The sequence below is a fragment of the Pimephales promelas genome, chromosome 9, assembly GCF_988280905.1.
Source record: "Pimephales promelas chromosome 9, fPimPro1.hap1.1, whole genome shotgun sequence".
NCBI classification, from domain to species: domain Eukaryota; kingdom Metazoa; phylum Chordata; class Actinopteri; order Cypriniformes; family Leuciscidae; genus Pimephales; species Pimephales promelas.
The window spans coordinates 8,116,167-8,135,476 of record NC_142777.1 but is presented as its reverse complement, the minus strand read 5'-3'; the positions used below and the strand labels follow the sequence as shown (position 1 = coordinate 8,135,476).

General features: G+C 41.6%; 1 protein-coding gene across 2 annotated transcripts in view; it reads left to right on the top strand.

Annotated features, from left to right (window-relative positions):
- Positions 1-19,310, top strand: part of il1rapl2 (interleukin 1 receptor accessory protein-like 2) — a 501,200-nt gene that overhangs the window by 325,901 nt on the left and 155,989 nt on the right. For both annotated transcript variants that reach the window (XM_089134720.1, XM_089134721.1), the window contains one exon: positions 2,819-3,092. In XM_089134720.1, coding sequence (XP_088990846.1) covers positions 2,819-3,092 — 274 coding nt within the window. The remainder of the gene's footprint in view (positions 1-2,818; positions 3,093-19,310) is intronic.

Genomic DNA, 19,310 nt, shown 5'->3' with positions numbered 1-19,310 from the left:
ATGTACACATCAGGCATGCATACCACTATATACAATATAAAAAGACAATATACAAACAGTAATAATACACAAAATGTACTGGGCATTTTGTGAGAGATTTTTCAATGAATAAGTGAAGATAATTCCATTTCTACACTCTAAAAAATGCTGGGATGTTTTAACCCAATTTTGGGTAAAATATGGACAAACCCAAACTTTGGGTTAAAAATGTCATTTAAAATGTTAACCCAATGCACTACTAGCACAACTACTTCCGCGTTCTGCTTATTACATACCGGGAGTTTCCGGTTAGAGTGCTCATCGCACGTCCATACATGAGAATGCAGATTATCACTACGTTTTATGGATGCCAATTGATTAAAACAATGAATAACGATCTCTGTATTAATTATCTTGAGCCTGTTGAAATGTTCCTATAAATATATTTTCTTTCTAACCGTTCGATTCTGAATAATAAATAGGCTAAATATATTTATCCACTAACCTGCAGCAGTCTTCTGTCTTCTCATTAACAACAGTATTAGCCTACTTATATTCTATTCTTGAATTTACATTTTTTAATGAATTTGACTAATAAAAAGTGTGCATTGGTGCTTTATTCCTGTCTTTTTAAAATAGTTGAATGAATGAATGAATGAATGAATGATCGCGAGGTGCCAACCAAATAATGGCGTATTTTTAACAGCCGCAGCTTTCTCGTATTGGCTTGGTTTGGAACTTAATGTTCCGATGAGTTTTGAAAATTCTGCACACGGTAAACATCAGAATATCCCTTCTTCTGTCAAAAAAAATGTCCAAAATATAAAATCTTATTACAGACACTCATTTTAGGTGGTGTTTGTTCAACTCATTGCCCGCAGTACATTGAAAGTAAACGTAACCGGAAATAAGTGATATATATTGTTTCGAAACGGAAGTGCGTCGCGATGCTCAGTGCAAGTAGTCCATTACTGGGTTTGTCGATATTTGATCCAAATATAGGTTGAAATAATCCAGCATTGTTAGAGTGTATGGGACTGCATGTCTGTTTCTTGTATCCTGTACTGTTCTCTCATTAAGAACAATCAATGTCCCAAGTGTGTTTGAAGTGTATGAGTGGAGCAAAACGGTGATAATTCTCAGTGGGGAAATCAGAGAGTCTGCCTAGGGGGGAGGGGTGCGTGCGAAGATTAAATGGAGCAATGGTTTGTTTGATCAGTCCAATTGTTACAAGGTATACAGGATAAATTAATAATGCATAAATTATACTTCAAATCATGGTGTGCAATTACATTTAAATTACAACTGGATGTACGATTTTGACCTGCTGGATGAAAATATATTTAATTTTAAGGTGGGACCAAAGCCATACAGTATATTAAGAGCTGGGGTTGGGCTCATTGACTTAAAATTATAGAAACATCCTTGAACAACCTTTATATTATCACCGAATATAAACGGTCTTAATCTCCCATCTCTAAACTCCTCAGTGTGGACAATTAAACTTTAAGGTATTATAAAAATGAACATCACTAGTTTCTGTAAAGCTGTTTTGAAATGATTTGTATTGAGAAGTTCTGTGCAGGCCTGGTTACGGAACCAAATCACTGAGGGTGCTATAGGCTGCTATACAGATATAGGCTAAAACAACGGCTCCACGATAGAAGTGTATAGTAGGACATTCATTTTCACCTATAATGGGAATAGAATTTCAAAAATATTTTGCTATTAAGCTCCATTATAATCAACAAAGCTGTGTTACGGTCTGGTTTGTGCAGGGAAGGATGCCCAGATAGCAAACTGACATTGAATCAACATGGAAATATGACATCGAAACAACGTTGATCTGACATTGTTTTGCTCATCGAATTAACGTTGAACCAACGTCAGACGCGTCATTCTTTCAAAACTAACGGAAAATCAACTTGAAATCAACGCGTTGTTTCAACGTTATGAAAGCAAACCAATTTTCGATTTTCATTTAGCTTTGAAGAATGCCGCATCTGACGTTGGTTCAATGTTAATTCGATGAGCAAAATCAACGTTGTTTCAATGTCATGAGAGACGTCGTTTCCACGTTGATTCAATGTCAGTTTGCTGTCTGGGTGAGGAGAACAGGACTTCCAAAAAACAATAGACTTTACTTAATAGAGCAAAACAACAAACGGATACAGGCAGACAGACGGGCAGAGGATAACACACCTACACCGGAGTGAGGGAGAACACAGGGTTTAAATACACAGAGAGGGCAAAGTAACTAAACACAGGTGAATTAACTAAACAGTAACGAGGAGCGGGAAAATGGAAACAGGACTGAACCAAATACACAAGGAACGGGGGAAACAAAGGACACACATGTAACAGCATGCCCTTGACATAGCAACGTGTTAAAAAAACAAACAAAAAACAGCTACACTTCTCTACACATACTTTACACTTCAAATTTATTCTTATCATTTTCTTTGCCATTCATCGTATGTTTTAGACTCCAGAAATCTATCCTTTTCCCAAACTAAGCACTCTATATTAAAAAAACATCATCCTGGTTTTTACAGACAGGGCTTAGATTAAGCCCGGATTTGGCCTTAGTTCAATTTAGACATTTCAGTGGCTTTTGTGTGCTTTAGAAAACACCATTAATGCTGTGTATTTTGAGACAAAACAATAGCACTGACATATTTTAAGATATGACAGCACAAGTTGCTTAGTCTGGGACAAGGCTTAAACCTTGTCTGTGAAACCAGGCAATCGTGTTTGATGAATGTAATAGTTTTTTTTGTTTGTATGTTTTTTTTTTCTTTGTCTTTATAAATTGTTGAATTTTCTCTCTCTCTTACAGTTGACGGATGCATAGACTGGTCAGTGGACTTGAAGACGTATCGTGTGTTGGCCGGAGAGCCTCTGAGGGTGAAATGCGCTCTGTTCTACAGCTACATACGCACCAACTATAGCGTGGCCCAGAATGCCAAGCTGCGGCTCATCTGGTACAGGAACAAGGGTGATTCTGAGGAGCCAATCATATTCTCGGGTCATCGGCTGAGCAAGGAGGGAGATTCCATTTGGTTCCGCTCAGCAGAGATGGAGGACAATGGATTTTACACTTGTGTGCTCAGGTGGGTCATTAGCAATTCAAGCTTCAAATGAAGTGCTCGCTGAAAAAAACTAAAACAAAAAAAACAAAAAACAAAAAAAAACAGAGCCCTAAAACTGCACTGGGTCATATCTGTTTATGTAGGCTGGGGCCACACTTTTTCAAACGCTTTTTTAAAATCTTATAAGAATTTTCTAATGTGAGCGACCACAAACATTACGATGCGAAATCATAGATTTAACCGTTTTGTTGCATAGTGTGTGGAGTGATATGTGACTAGGAAAAGCACAACACACACTAACAGATTCCATTCACAAACAACAGAGTCGTGAAAATGGGAAATCTCGTGCGGATGACAGGCAAGAAGAAATGGCGCTTATAGTGTATGGACTGCTTTTTACAGAAAACTCACGGGAGAAAAAAGAAAAATGTTGGTGAAGTGGTCGAGACAGTGTGAACTTGGACATTACAGCAGTGGGCGAGTCTTCTGTCAGCCACACAATAGAGGAATGTTGAATATTCATGTTAAATATTTACGATTCGAGATCGTGGCGGCTCTGATGTTCTTCCTAGCAGATTCAGTCACTCTTAAAGGGGACATGCAAAATCCACTTTTTTAGCACTTAAATGCATTTTGTTGTTTTGGAGTGTTTATAAGTTCAGAAAAGATGAAATTATTCTCCTCAGGTGCTTCGTTTATATCTTTATATTCTGTTTTGGTCATATTTTTCAACCTATTCAGATTTTTCTGTTCTTTATTACGTTTTTTGAACAATTACGTCACAGTATTTGAAGCGGAACTGATAAATGAGGACATTGACTACTGGCCCAACACTTCGAGCAATCCGCCATTATTATTTCTCGCTACAATTTTGTAGTTCAAGCTCAATGATGCAGAAGTTACGAGAGGGCAAGTCAAAATGTTCGGTTGTTGGATGTAGTGACCTGAAGCACTTCAAGGATCCCCACTTCAACAACCTCCGCCAGTATAAAGAAGGGTTTGTCGATCGTCTGAATTAGGGGCAACGTTAAAGGGATAGTTCACTTTGAAATTAATTTTGATATGTTTTAGCTTACCTCAAGGGCATCCAAGATGTAGGTGTCTTTGTTTCCATAGTATTTTCAATTTTGACATTTTTCAGTCAAACCGTTGTTGTCTATCAGTCATACACTGGAGGCAAAGGGGATCCACCAAAAAGCATGCACAGGATGTCAAAATTAAACAATTTAATGACTCGTAAATGTAAGTACACATTGATGGCCTAAGACACGAAACGAGCGTTTTTTGTGAGAAAACGAACAGTATTTATATCGTTTTTACCTCGTGTAATCCAAGTGATCTGAATCAGTTGTTCAATGTCTAACTGAACCGAACTGAATCAGTTCAATGTTACGCCGGAAGTGATCGTTTGCGTGTGATGTCACTCAATATTTACGCGGAGATTTCGGAAGTTTTACCTTTTACTAAACATATTTAGATATACCGAAATCGTCTTCCATTGTGGTTTCCCGTATATCTAAATATGTTTAGTGAAAGGTAAAACTTCCGAAATCTCTGTATAAACAAAGAGTGACGTAGGCGCGCAAACAATCACATCAAGCGCATGTGCAGACCGAAGCGCCCATGCCGTCCGATCATTTTGTCATGGCTATGATTACAAGAGGTAAAACGATATAAATACTGTTCGTTTTCTCACACAAACCGCTTGTTTCGTGTCTTAGGGCATCAATGTGTACTTACATGTACGAGTCATTAAATCATGTTTAATTTTGACTTCTCTGTGCATGCTCTTTGAGGTGAACCGATTGAGGACCCCCTTCACCTCCAATGTATGACTGACAGACAACAACGGTTTGACCAAAAAATGTCAAAATTGAAAATGCTGTGGAAACAAAGACACCTACGTCTTGGATTCCCTTGAGGCAAGCTAAAACATATCAAAAATTAATTTCAAAGTGAACTATCCCTTTAAATTCCTTCTATCATTTAGCTGCTGTTTTTTCTGATGCTTTTCTAAACGCAAGTTATCATATTATTATCAATACAGATTTTTTTAGTGGTAAGATTAGGCCGTAGTCATTTATCTTGTCAGTGTGCTTGTTTTAACAAGAGAAATAGTCGACTTTCACTAAAAACACAAAATAGTTAACTTACCACTGCATCCATATGAAGACGTTGTTCTGCAGGTTCGTCGTCGTCTTTTTCAAATTGCTTGCTCTGGCTCGAATATGTAAGGCTTGATGGACAAGTCTTCCGTTGTTGACATTTTGTTAACGTGTGAATAAAAATGTTCTTTGAAGCTATAGTAATCATATATCTCTTATCAAACTACAATAATGGCCGAAAGGGGGGAGTTGAACCAACCGTGAACTCAGCGACCTGTAGAGCGGGCGGGGAAAGACGCAACTTCTTTTTATTTAAAGGGGCCGCATTTAAACGACTTGCTCACAGACGCACATCAGAAAAGGGGTAGAAAAGGGTCCTGTGGAGCTATAATAATGAGGAATTCAGACCCAAGCATTGCAGTTATGCTTTATATAGACCACAAATGTATGATTTATAAGTAAAAATGAATGATCTAAAAGCATGATATGTACCCTTTAAAGGAGTAGTTCACTTTTGAAAAAAACCTTTGCTGATAATTTACACACCCCCATGTCATCCAAGATGTCCATGTCATTCTTTCTTCAGTTGAAAAGAAATTAAGGTTTTTGATGAAAACATTCCAGGATTTTTCTCCATATAATGCACTTCAGTGGGAACCAAACGGTTCAAGGTCCAAATGACAGTTTCAGTGCAGCTTCAAAGGGCTTTAAAAGACACCAGACAAGGAATAAGGGTCTTTTCAAGCGAAACGATCACTCATTTAATAAATAAATGGCAAAGTTTTAAGTCTTATAAGCTCAAAGAGTCGCCTTGCTCTGTTCTATGACGCACGTTCGTGACTCTCCTGTTCGAACTCGTTCATCAAAATGAACAAATCTTTTTCTGAATTATTTGGCTCATTCAACGAACGAAATGAACGAATTGACTCGGAAAAAGATTCGTTTTTTCAGGAGTGTCACAAATGTGCATCACAGTACAGAGCAAGGCGAGCATTTGCGCTTAGAAAACTTAAACTTTGTTTTTTTTTTATTTTTATTTTTTAAATGAGCGATCGTTTCGCTTGATAAGACCCTTATTCATCGTCTGGAATCGTTTAAAGTCCTTTGAACAGTTTGCAATTTGTATTGAAAGTGTCTTTTGGACCATGAACCGTGTGGTTCCCACTGAAGTGTTGATTGAATGTTTTCATCAAAAACGTTAATTTCTTTTCAACTGAAGAAAGAAAGACATGGACATCTTGGATGACATGGGAGTAAATTATCAGCAAAAGTTTTTTGAAAAGTGAACTACACCTTTAACACAACTCACACCACAAGAAAATGTTAGCACATTTTGCCCATGATGTCTGTTTTCTTACAGATATATATGACGTGTCTATAATCTTTCTTATCGAGCTGACTGCATGAAAATTCATAATTAGTGATAGTGTCTATACTGGACGTGGCGCAGCGTGATTCATTGATAGTAGACAAATGCCGGTTCTTCTTCTGAAGTAGCGGCTACTACACACAACTACACTAAGGACAAATACTTTGCACATTTGCTTTGTCCAGTGTAGACAGCCTCACACGGGGTAGAAACGATGCAAGAAATGACAAAAACTAATCATTTTGTCTTTTAAAGCACAAATGTGGTGACAAATAGCTATAGGACATACATTATTATTTAGAATACTAAATATCAGCCCAAATGACCAGCATGGAGATGTAGCAGCGTGTACTGGGGTTTTGAGTGGATAATGCAATACTGAAAAATACATCTTTGCATTTATTTTGAATGCTGTAAGTAACTTTTACCATAAGATATTATTAAGTCTGATTCATATGAAATGTTCATATGAAATCGCTTGCCTGCTGGCATTTCACTTTTAAATGCATGATACATGTTTAATGCTTTATAGATCATTAGATCCACAGACCTGCTGAATATTAACTTGAAGACGTGGGAAAAGCTGTTGTGACAGGAATTTCACCTTTATTACACAAACCCATGTATTCATGACAAGGTTGAATCCAGTTATTCATTAGTCAGCAACTTATTGATGCTTTTCTGTTTAATCATGAATAACGCAACACGTTGTTCCTAACAGAGATGTAAACACTTTTTCTCTGGCATTTTCAAAGGCTCATAAAAATGTGTCTTGCTTTTATACACAGCTAATGGTCTAACAACTCTAACGAAATCCAAATTTTAAACATATTTTACTGGAGCAATTTTATGGGCCTTAGCCTTACCCTTCTTATTTGAGCCAAAATGCAGATGAATGAGCAAAGTTATTTTAGGGCAAGACCACCCTGATTGTAAAGCCTGACTTTATTGGTTGTAGCGAGAACGTGCTATCTGCTATGATTGGTTGGCTCAATGTGCCCGTTGTCTGAATGGCTTGAGGAAACAGTGGGTTAAGTCCGCTTTTTGTGGATTTGTCTGCATGTCGATGCTAGAAGTGTTTCAAAATCCATAGGTGCGTGAGGGGATTTACAAATGCACAAGAAGCAATTCACAAATGCGCGCAGTGATTTAGAAATGTACTGAACGATTCACAAATAAATGCCTGGCAGAGTTGTGTTTGTGTCATAAAACACATTTGGATATATATATATATTTTTATTTGCAAATCTCATTTAATTTTATTTGTGAGCTTAAACCATATTCTGTAATTGTTATATGATGTGTTTTAACTTTACTGTGAGAGTGGCACATTGTTTGACTTCATTAGGATAAGGTTCGACTTCTTTAGGCATATTGTGAAACTGACGTCACTGCACAAACCCCCTGTCATAAAACATTTCCTCACAGAAATGTACGAAGCACCCACTGGCCCAATCATGAACCCATTGGCGTGGGAGAAAGTATTCACAGGAGATGTCTTTTTCTTGTGCTTAAGCGAATGTTTCATTTCATTCTAGTTCTGGGGTTTATTCTGACACCAGTTTAAAATTATTATAAATTCAGTCTGAGATTTTGCTTCCATTTTTAATTCAGGTATTGTTTTATTATATTAGGTGTTCCCATACATTTAAATTATTTGTTCATTATACAAGGTCTAATACTGTTTTTGACCCCCTTTTGCCTTCAGATCTGCCTTAATTCTATGTGGCATTGATTCAACAAGGTGCTGAAAGCATTCTTTAGAAATGTTGGCCCATATTGATAGGATAGCATCTTGCAGTTGTTGGAGATTTGTGGGATGCACATCCAGGGCACGAAGCTCCCATTCCACCACATCACAAATATGCTCTATTGGGTTGAGATCTGGTGACTGTGGAGGTCATTTTAGTACAGTGAACTCATTGTCATGTTCAAGAAACCAATTTGAAATGATTAGAGCTTTGTGACATGGTGTATTATCCTATTGGAAGCAGCCATCAGAGGACTGATACATGGTGGCCATAAAGGGATGGACATGGTCAGAAACAATGCTCAGGTAGGCAGTGACATTTAAACAACGCCCAATTGCCACAAAGGGGCCTAAAGTGTGCCATGAAAACATCCCCCACACAATTATACCAACACCACAAGCCTGCACAGTGGTAACAAGGCATGATAGATCCATGCTCTCATTCGGTTTACGCAAAATTCTGACTCTACCATCTGAATGTCTGAATAGACATTGAGACTTATGAAACTGGGCAACATTTTTCCAGTCTTCAACTGTCCAATTTTGGTGAGCTCTTGCAAATTGTAGCCTCTTTTTCTAATTTGTAGAGGAGATGAGTGGTACCCGGTGGGGTCTTCTGCTGTTGTAGCCCATCCATCTCAAGGTTGTGCGTGTTGTGGCTTCACAAATGCTTTGCTGCATACCTCGGTTGTAACGAGTGGTTATTTCAGTCAAAGTCGATCTTCTATCAGCTTAAATCAGTCGGCCCATTCTCCTCTGACCTCTAGCATCAATAAGGCATTTTCACCCACAGGACTGCCGCATACTGGATGTTTCTCCCTTTTCACTCCATTCTTTGTAAACCCTAGAAATGGTTGTGCTTGAAAATCCCTGTAACTGAGCAGATTGTGAAATACTCAGACCGGCCCGTCTGGCAACAACAACCATGTTACTCAAAATTGCTTAAATCATATTTCTTCGACATTCATTTTGGAAATCAGGAAATTGTCTTGACCAGGACCACACCCCTAAATGCATTGAAGCAACTTCCATGTGATTGATTGATTGATTAGACAATTGCATTAATTAGAAATTGAACAGCTGTTCATAATAATCCTTTATGTGAGTGCATATCATACATCATCATATCATCTAACCTTAAATACCAACGCATTCTCACCCCAAGGCGTCACCTTTGACCATGCTTCAATATTTGACGTTTTAGGCGCCCTTTAGCGTCACTTACATGACGCGATCCTACGGCGTCATCTAACTGACGCTAAAGGAAAGTGTCAGTTAGAGGACGCGGTTAGGTTTAGGTGTGGGGTGGGGGTAGGGTACACGCGATCCCAGGGCGTCATCTAACTGACGCTAAAGGGCGCCTAAAGCGTCAGATATTGAAGCATGTCCAAATGCTTCCCAAGGCGTCAGTTAAGTGACGCCTTGGGGGTGAGAATGGGCTGTAAATACGTGTATAGTTTGTGTCAGTGTTTGAGTTGCCAATAGAATATATAACAGTACAATATATAGGTTATGATTTTACCCAAAGTTCAAGTTCATGTTATCTTACAAAACATGGATTTGCAGTTTCACTGCTTGGAGTCCATTTTTTTTTTCCTATGAATTGCAGCAATCCATTGACTTCTCTTTTCTGTACCTTTCAGCAGTCTATAAAAATATACCTCAGATTGCTTTGTCAAATTTATACAGTAAATCTCAAAGCTCTTTCCCATTTTAGTTGTGTTTTTGTGTTTTTCGTGGCATTCACACTGAAAACCAATGCTTCCGCAAGTCTTTTTGCCATTCGTGGGCATTACCAGTCACTCCGGCCAACGGTGACGTCACGCATACCCTCTAGTGACTGAAATTAGGGCAAAGCTGTGTAGTGCATCCAGCCTTTACTCATGTTAATAAAACATGCAAAACCATTGATGAACAGTAATTAAATGCTCCCAGATGATGGTCCTCCTGTTCCCTTTATTCGTGGATCTCTGCTCCCAAGGTTGTATATTTGTTGTTAGAAAACTAGCCTTATAGAATATATGCATGATATGCACTGTACACATACTGCTTACCATTTCCAAAAATAGTAGTTAATATTCCACCCCAAACTCCCTAAACATCCCCTTTTATTTAAAGAAAATGTCTAAAATCAGATGCTGAAGATGCAGGATCAAAAAATAGCTCTAATTCACACCCGAGTGGCTGTACGCTTTTGAAAGAGGAGAGCTAAAGGAAGACCTTGAGGAAACCCACTGCTCAGGAAAGATTTCACTCTCACACAGCGACTGAAGGGCAATTGGTGTAAAGCATCTGAACAGAGGCAGCTGTGACTGAAAGCACAGGATCCATTTCCTCCAAGGTCCAATGGCTGCGGGATGGTTAATTCTGTGTTTCCATTTCAGGCCCTGTAAACTTGTCTGGCAGTGAATAAAATACACTGTGACAAACTACACAGTCTTAGACCCACAAAACTAAAAATGAGCAGCTATTATCTAACACACAACATCTGCATGTTATCAAACAAATATTCACTTATTTCAGAACACAGCCGCAATTCCTGAAACAACCTGTTATGATACGGCAAGAAGGAAGCAGAGGTGGAATCCAATCGCAAGCACTTTAATAAGCGCGCATTGTTTAGAACAGAAAAAGGTGGATAGTAGTCCAAAAGAAGGTTATGCCAATTGATTATGAACAAAAGCATTACTCATAAAACAGCAGGCACAAAATACCAGTGGTGGAATGTAACGAAGTACAAATAGTTTGTTACTTTACTTAAGTATGTTTTTCACATATCTGTACTTTACTACTTTACTTAAGCATAGCTGTCAACCCTCCTGTTTTTTTTTTTTCTGGGTTTCTCACGTATTTTATCTCTTTTCCCGCTGTCTTCCCGTTTTAGTATTTTCCCGTAAAATATCCTGTATTTTTACGCTCTGTGTGAGACGTACAAGCTCGGACAGATTCAGCTTGAAGTCGTTCATCCTTCGATGTGGCGCCGTTTTGCAGCAATTATTATACTTTCTACTCCACTACATTTCTACAATGTTCTGTTACATTTTCTTATCAGTTTTTCCCTTGCCAAAATGTCATCCTGAACGTCAGTTCGTCGCATGTTTGTCTCACCAGTGAAGTTTGGTTGCCATAGATACTGTATATCAACCCGGTCACACTAAATGCGTCTCTATAGCATGCATAGCATAGCGTAGCGTGTGTTTATCGGTTTATTGTGCAATTTATACACGGAAATGAGTTTTTACATGCATAGGATACACATGGGTACATTTGGTTAGGATTAGTAGTGCAAGCCAAGAGGTTCAGAATTACGGCATAAATTAATTGTGTTTATATTAGGAGTATTAGGTTGAATGAGTTAGAATTAAAGGGTTAGTTCACCCAAAAATGAAAATTAAGTCATTAATTACTCACCCCCATGCTGTACCAACCCCGTAAGACCTTCGTTCGTCTTCGGAACACAAATGAAGATATTTTTGATTAAATTTGAGAGCTGTATAACTACCACATTGGCTGCCTAAGGGACTGCCTCTTGACGGCCCAGAAAGTCAATGAAGAAAATGTTTAAATAAGTGACTACCGTGGCTCAACTATATGTTTATCAAGCGACGAGAATACTTTTTGTGCGAAAAAACAAACAAAAATAACGAGTTTATTCGACTATTCCTTTTCTTCCTTGTAGGCCAGAAACGAGACTTCCTTAGATTTCCATTTTCTTCACTGACTTTCTGGGCCGTCAAGAGGCAGTCCCTTAGGAGCCAATGTGGTAGTTCCCTTTCGAAGGGAACTCAACAATACGTCGAATGACGCAATGGGGAAACGCCTCAGGCGTGACAGGTGTCTGAAATCAAATATCAACTCACAGTAATCAGGTTGACCGGCGACAGCCCGTGCATCATCAGCTTGAATGATGAGCGCGTCAATCTGGATGTATAAGAAGGGCGCCTTGAAACCGTGACAACATCTTTTCGTCTTCAGGGACTGTTTGCCTGTTTGATAGTATCAACGATTAAGCGCGCAGAGACGTGGAGAAACACTTTGCGCGAGTGTGCCGACTTGTGTCCAGATATTTGACACTGGAGGATTCACACGATCTGTGCGTGTTCTGCCTGAGAGAAGAGCATTCGCGGGAAGCTCTCGAGGGAGTTTTTTGCGCAAACTGAGAGTTTTCCTTTCAGAACTCTCTGCTCTCGTCTGACCCACTTCTCGAGGAAAGTGGGCGCGGCATCTAAACCCCGCGGTTCCGGTTCCCGCTCGGGCTGAGGCTCAGTGGCGGTTGAGCTCGTGGAGCTTTCAGACGGAGCTGGCAGATTATCGGGAGAGGGGCGTTAACCTCGCGGATGATCTACCAGCTGATGAGGGTAAGTTACAGATTAATGTTGAACATCTAAGAAGAGAGAAAATGAGCACTCTCTCTCTTTGGTGAATCTGTAACTGTTCTCTTCGGGCAGGGCAGGAGTTGGCTGTAATATATATATATATATATATATATATAGAAAAGGATGTCAGTTTGGTTGAGACCGAACCATTTCAGCCCTCCTGCCCAGTGTATGCTGAGCTGGTTGACATTATGGGGCGCGCCACAGACAGATTGCAGTTGCAGTGGAGGCGCGTCTGGGAGGAACCCGCTCATGGTATTTTGGATGGCTGGTTCCTCCCCACCCATAAGCCACCAGCTCGGATGAGCCTTCCATTCCTTTCTGATCTCCACGCTGGGATTGAGAGGGTATGGAAGAATCCGTTCTCCTCACGTCTCTATCTGCATCAGCGGGCTAGTTTCGCTGCTGTGGAGGGAGCCGTGGAGCACGGATATGTGTCGATGCCGCCAGTGGACGAGACGTTGGCTAACTATCTCGTCTCTGGTTGGTCCTCTTCACTAAGAGCTCTGACCCTGTCATCCAAGCTGCTCAAGACATCTTCATGCTTGAATGACAGAGCGTACACGGCAGCAGGTCAGGCAGGTGCGGTTCTGCACGCCCTTGTGGTCCTCAGGCCTACCAGACTGATCTGCTGCGGGACTCCGGGCCACCAAGCAATCTGCTGTTCCGTCAGTGCTTTGGTGGCCACGGAGAGACATCTGTGGGAGCTCCCACATACTGTGGTTGCCGGGTTACAGGCCTCACTAGGCCTTCCTGGTTATGAGCTCCCACTGATTGTGGTCGCCAGGTTACAGGCCTCACAAGGCCTTCCTGGTTATGAGCTCCCACATGCTGTGGTCGCTGGGTTACAGGCTTCACCAGGCCTTCCTGGTTATGAGCTCCCACATACTGTGGTCGCCAGGTTAAAGGCCTCACCAGGCCTTCCTGGTTATGAGCTCCCACACATTGTGGTCGCCAGGTTACAGGCCTCACCAGGCCTTCCTGGTTATGAGCTCCCACGTACTGTGGTCGCCAGGTTACAGGCCTCACCAGGCCTTCCTGGTTATGAGCTCCCACATGCTGTGGTCGCTGGGTTACAGGCTTCACCAGGCCTTCCTGGTTATGAGCTCCCATATACTGTGGTCGCCAGGTTACAAGCCTCACCAGGCCTTCCTGGTTATGAGCTCCCACATACTGTGGTCGCCAGGTTACAGGCCTCACCAGGCCTTCCTGGTTATGAGCTCCCACGTACTGTGGTCGCCAGGTTACAGGCCTCACCAGGCCTTCCTGGTTATGAGCTCCCACATACTGTGGTCGCCAGGTTACAGGCCTCAATAGGCCTTCCTGGTTATGAGCTCCCACACATTGTGGTCGCTACGTTACAGGCCTCAAAGGGGCCTTCCTGGTTATAGTTCCCACATACTGTGGTTGCCGGGTTACAGGCCTCACCAGGCCTTCCTGGTTATGAGCTCCCACTTATTGTGGTCGCCAGGTTAAAGGCCTCACCAGGCCTTCCTGGTTATGAGCTCCCACACATTGTGGTCGCCAGGTTACAGGCCTCACCAGGCCTTCCTGGTTATGAGCTCCCACATACTGTGGTCGCCAGGTTACAGGCCTCACCAGGCCTTCCTGGTTATGAGCTCCCACACATTGTGGTCGCCAGGTTACAGGCTTCACCAGGCCTTCCTGGTTATGAGTTCCCACATACTGTGGTAGTCAGTTTACAGGCCTCACCCAGCCTTCCTGAATGTGGGCTCCCACATACTGTGGTAGCCAGAATACAGCCTCACCACCTTTCCTGAGCACTTTGCTCCCACTCTGTGGTCACCAGGCTTCAGGCTTCATTGGCCTTCCTGGTAATGAGTTGTCACATATCAGGTTGCAGGCTTCACCAGGCCTTCCTGAATGTGAAACCCCCACTTTTTGTGGTCGCTAAGTTGTAGTGGTGAGTCTTCACATGTCAGGCTGCAGGCCTCAGCGGCCTTCCTGAATGTGAGCTCCCCATGCATTGGGACTATCGGGTGTTAGGCCTTGTCAGGCCTTCCTGATTATGGGTTCCCACTTGTTGTGGCTGCCAGGTTACAGGCCTCAAGTTCGGCCTTCCTGAATTCAGAGTGAAGTACACAAACCCATACTTCACCTATTATTGTGGTAAGTCACCCGACGAGATGTCTTGTGCACTTTTTAAAATCCATTCATTATGGTGAGGGTCACGCGCGGTATGCTTCGTTCCCTTCTTATGTGGCTCAGACCCCGGTCTTTCCTCGGGTCCCACTTTAAGAGTTCTTAAGAGCTAACTTCTCGAAGTAGCTCCCACTTGGTGTGGTTTTTCAGGTACACCAGGCTGGGTCTCCCTGACCTTCCTGAGTACGAGCTGCCACCGGATGTGGTTGCCAGGTTACAGGCCTTACCAGGCCTTCCTGGTCACGAGCTCCCACACACTGTGGTCGCCAGGTTACAGGCCTCACTAGGCCTTCCTGGTTATGAGCTCCCACATACTGTGGTCGCCAGGTCATGAGCTCCCGCATACTGTGGTCGCCAGGTTACAGGCCTTACCAGGCCTTCCTGGCCATGAGCTCCCACACACTGTGGTCGCCAGGTTACAGGCCTCAACGGGCCTTCCTGAATTCAGAGTGAAGTACACAAACCCATACTTCACCTATTATTGTGGTAAGTCACCCGACGAGATGTCTTGTGCACTTTTTAAAATCCATTTCTTATGGTGAGGGTCACGCGCAGTATGCTTCGGTCCCTTCTTATGTGGTTCAGACTCCGGTTCTTCACTTTGGGTCCCACTCTAGATGTGTCTTTGTCGCAATACATTACGACAGGCACTTCCCTTGTTCAAGCTATCTCCCACAACTGGTGGTTTTAGGTCTCATTGGACCTGTTTCGAGGTAGCCCCATATTGTGGGTCTGTCAGGTTTCTAGCCTCTGGCTTTCCTGAAGGATGAGCTTCCACATGCTGTGGTCGTTGGGTTTCAGGCCGCACAGTGTACGGCCTTCCTGACATGAGCCCTCATGTTTCAGAGCTCCCCACACAGGGGGTCATCAGGTCTTAGGTCTCATTGACCTTCCTGATTTTGATCCCTCTCTTACTTCCTCAGTGCTCAAAGCGAGCACTGGGTGGAAACTCGTGGATTGAGTGTACGATTCCCGTTGTTTTGAGGTTGAGTCACACTCTCCGGAGGATCCCGTCTCTGTGATCCGAAACTTGATGGTTTCTGCCAGCTTCGCGGGCCTTCAGTTTTTGGATGCCTTTCCTAGGCAATTTCCAGAGGCTCTGTCTTGGACGGACAGACTATGGCCAGACTGTGTGTCTTAGTACAGATCACCAGGCCAGCCTGGGGGCATTTCAGGAGGAGTGTTCTCCTGAATAGTGACTGGCTGGGGGTCCCTTTGGCCCCCTAGCCACACTCCCTAGAAGGGACCCCTTCTATTTTGAAGTTGTGGTCCTAAAGCCTTTGAGCTGGCCCCGATTTACCCACGTTATTACGTTCTGGTTTTTCTTGGTTCATTAGCTTGGGCTATGACCGGTAGGGAGTGCTGTCACTGACAGCCCGATGTAACATAGGGTGAGTGGTTTCAGTGTTCCTTGGAATTACTGGTTCTGACAGTTGTCACTGCCTTTTCGGCATGCACTCCCCTCAGCATGGCGGAGTGGGTATTTTTGTTCCCCATTGCGTCATTCGACGTATTGTTGAGTTCCCTTCGAAAGGGAACGTCTCAGGTTACGACTGTAACCTATGTTCCCTGAGAATAGGGAACGAGACAATACGTCTCGTTGCCATGCCTCGGGGCCTGCCTGCAACAGTCCCTTCAGACGATAGGATGTTGTCACGGTTTCAAGGCGCCCTTCTTATACATCCAGATTGACGCGCTCATCATTCAAGCTGATGATGCACGGGCTGTCGCCGGTCAACCTGATTACTGTGAGTTGATATTTGATTTCAGACACCTGTCACGCCTGAGGCGTTTCCCCATTGCGTCATTCGACGTATTGTCTCGTTCCCTGTTCTCAGGGAACATAGGTTACAGTCGTAACCTGAGACATTATACAGCTCTCAAATTTAATCAAAAATATCTTTATTTGTATTCCGAAGACGAACGAAGGTCTTACGGGGTTGGTACAGCATGGGGGTGAGTAATTAATGACTTAATTTTCATTTTTGGGTGAACTAACCCTTTAACTGTTATATTAATCATTAGAATATAGACATTAAGAGATTAAATTGTTATGCAAGTACTTTTAATACTTAAGGTACATTTAAAATCAGGTACTTTTTTACTTAAGTAGGGTTGTCATTGTGGTACTTCTACTTTTACTAAAGTAAATCTGTGATTATTTGGACTTTTATTTAAAGGATTAGTTTTACTGATTTTACTGATTTTACTGATCAAAAGGATTACTTTTGCTGATAATTTACTCACCCCCATGTCATCCAAGATGTCCATGTCTTTCTTTCCTCAGTCGAAAAGAAATTAAGGTTTTTGATGAAAACATTCCAGGATTTTTCTCCTTATAATGGACTTCCATGGGAACCAGGTCCAACCGAGGTCCAAACAACAGTTAATAACAGTTTCAGATGCAGCTTCAAATGTCTTTAAACGACACCAGACGATGAATAAGGGTCTTATCATGCGAAATGATCGGTTATTTCAAAGCTTATTCCAAAAATGTAACTTTTCAAAAACCTTAACTTTTTGACATTGCGTCTACATCCGAGGCACATGGCACCATTTAGCGTGAATATGAGACACTGATATTTATTGGCCAGAAGGCGCCCCCTAGTGGTCTAACCCTAACCCTACCCCAGACCTAAACCTACCCATAACCGAAGCGTGTTATATTGACACCGAAGGGTGCCATGTGCGTCAGATTTAGACGCAATGTCAAAAGGATAAGATGAGAATGCGTTCTACATAGTAGCAAAAGACAATTAATATAAAATGTGTGCCCGGCCCCATTCACATTTGCTATTAAAATACATTTGGTTGATGTGATCACAAGTGGACATTGCTAAATGCAGGTGTACCAGGGTACAAAACTTTCAACCCCATTCAGAGGTGGTTAAAAAAGCATGTCACGTTGCATTCATTGTGTAATCATGTGTTTTAACTACTACGACTACCATCTCTCTATTAGGGATGTGTTGAGGGAAAGTCTGTCAAAATCTGAGATTTAAACCCAGCAAGCCTGCTAGAATCCCAACAGGATGAAAGAAAAAAAAGAAAAACAAAAAACAAAACAATAGATCGGATGGTTGGCCTGGGAAACCAGGTGCCTTTTCTTGGTTTGGAATAAATACTCAATTTAAAAACAACATGTGGACTGTGTGATGCGATAGGACATATTATCACTCTGTAAATCATTCATATTATGTTTGAACACATCAGCCTTTCACCTTCCTGTTGATGTAGGAAGCTGCCTGCTTCCTGATGTTGAGGGGATCAGAGAGTCTTCCCTTAAAGAAAGGTCACAAGTGAACAAGAGAGACACATGCGCCTTGCTTGACCACTTGTCATTGACCTGGGAAAATGCATCTTAATAGCTGGTGTAAACAGTTTTTCATCAAATGCGTCTGACAGTGCAGTAGTAGTGTTTGAAGAAGTAATTTCCTCTAATTAAATCAAGCCAATTAAGAGGACAATTAGAGACAGCTGGTTAAACACAGCCAGGCCTGATTGCCAGCCTTGATCTTTATTCAGTGCTTCTCAGTTTTATGCCCTTTCCATGCATTCATTATTTGTGTTTTAACAAGGCCTCTTGGGATGAATGAAAGATTACAAGGATGAAATTCGAGGACAGAGGTTCTCAAATGAAACATGTTAAATTGGATATACCATACTCACTGAAATGTCACTTCAAATGTGCGCTGAAGACATCTGCTATCATAATTAATTGTTTTATTAATGTAGACACTCTTAATATATCTTAATAAAGCAAGAAATCGTTAGAGTCTCCAAGTGGCTTGATGAGCGTTGATTGATGACCCTGATATTAAAGGCACACTATGCACTCTCTGTTTTTTTTGTAAAACAGTGACCTCTAGAGCCGCTGTGGTGTACTTGCACTGTCGTAAATAACCGTTATTCCCCTGTTACTGCATATCTACTGAACTACTGTCAAGTGCTAGCCTGCTTTTTAATAATAAAGTTGCCTATCGCGTTTGCTGGCTTATAGCGTTTTTACATGATTTCTGCAAAATCAGAAGTAAATAGCCTATAGTGAATAGGCTACTGTATAATTTCATTCATGTTTTTTGATTGTAATGTAGCCTAAACATTACAAAATGTCAGATGACATCAATCAAGTTAAATGTACGTCGCATTATTTCATAACATTGGACGTTATGATTTAGACATGATTACAATTTATCATAATAGCAAATTGTGTTCAATTATTTACAACCTCTAGGCTTATATATGTCCTAATAATTATGTGAGATATTGACTATGTCCTCATGGTAATCGCAAGAATCAACATCAACAGCGTCAAGATTTGATTGATTCATAATCAACACAATTTGAAGTTACAGTCGGGAAGTGTACTGTTAGTCAGATAAACTTGATATAACAGTAACTTACACACGTCATAAGAAATCCGAACCAGACACAGGACTAAAGATACGTGATAAATACACATCACAACACCTGAGT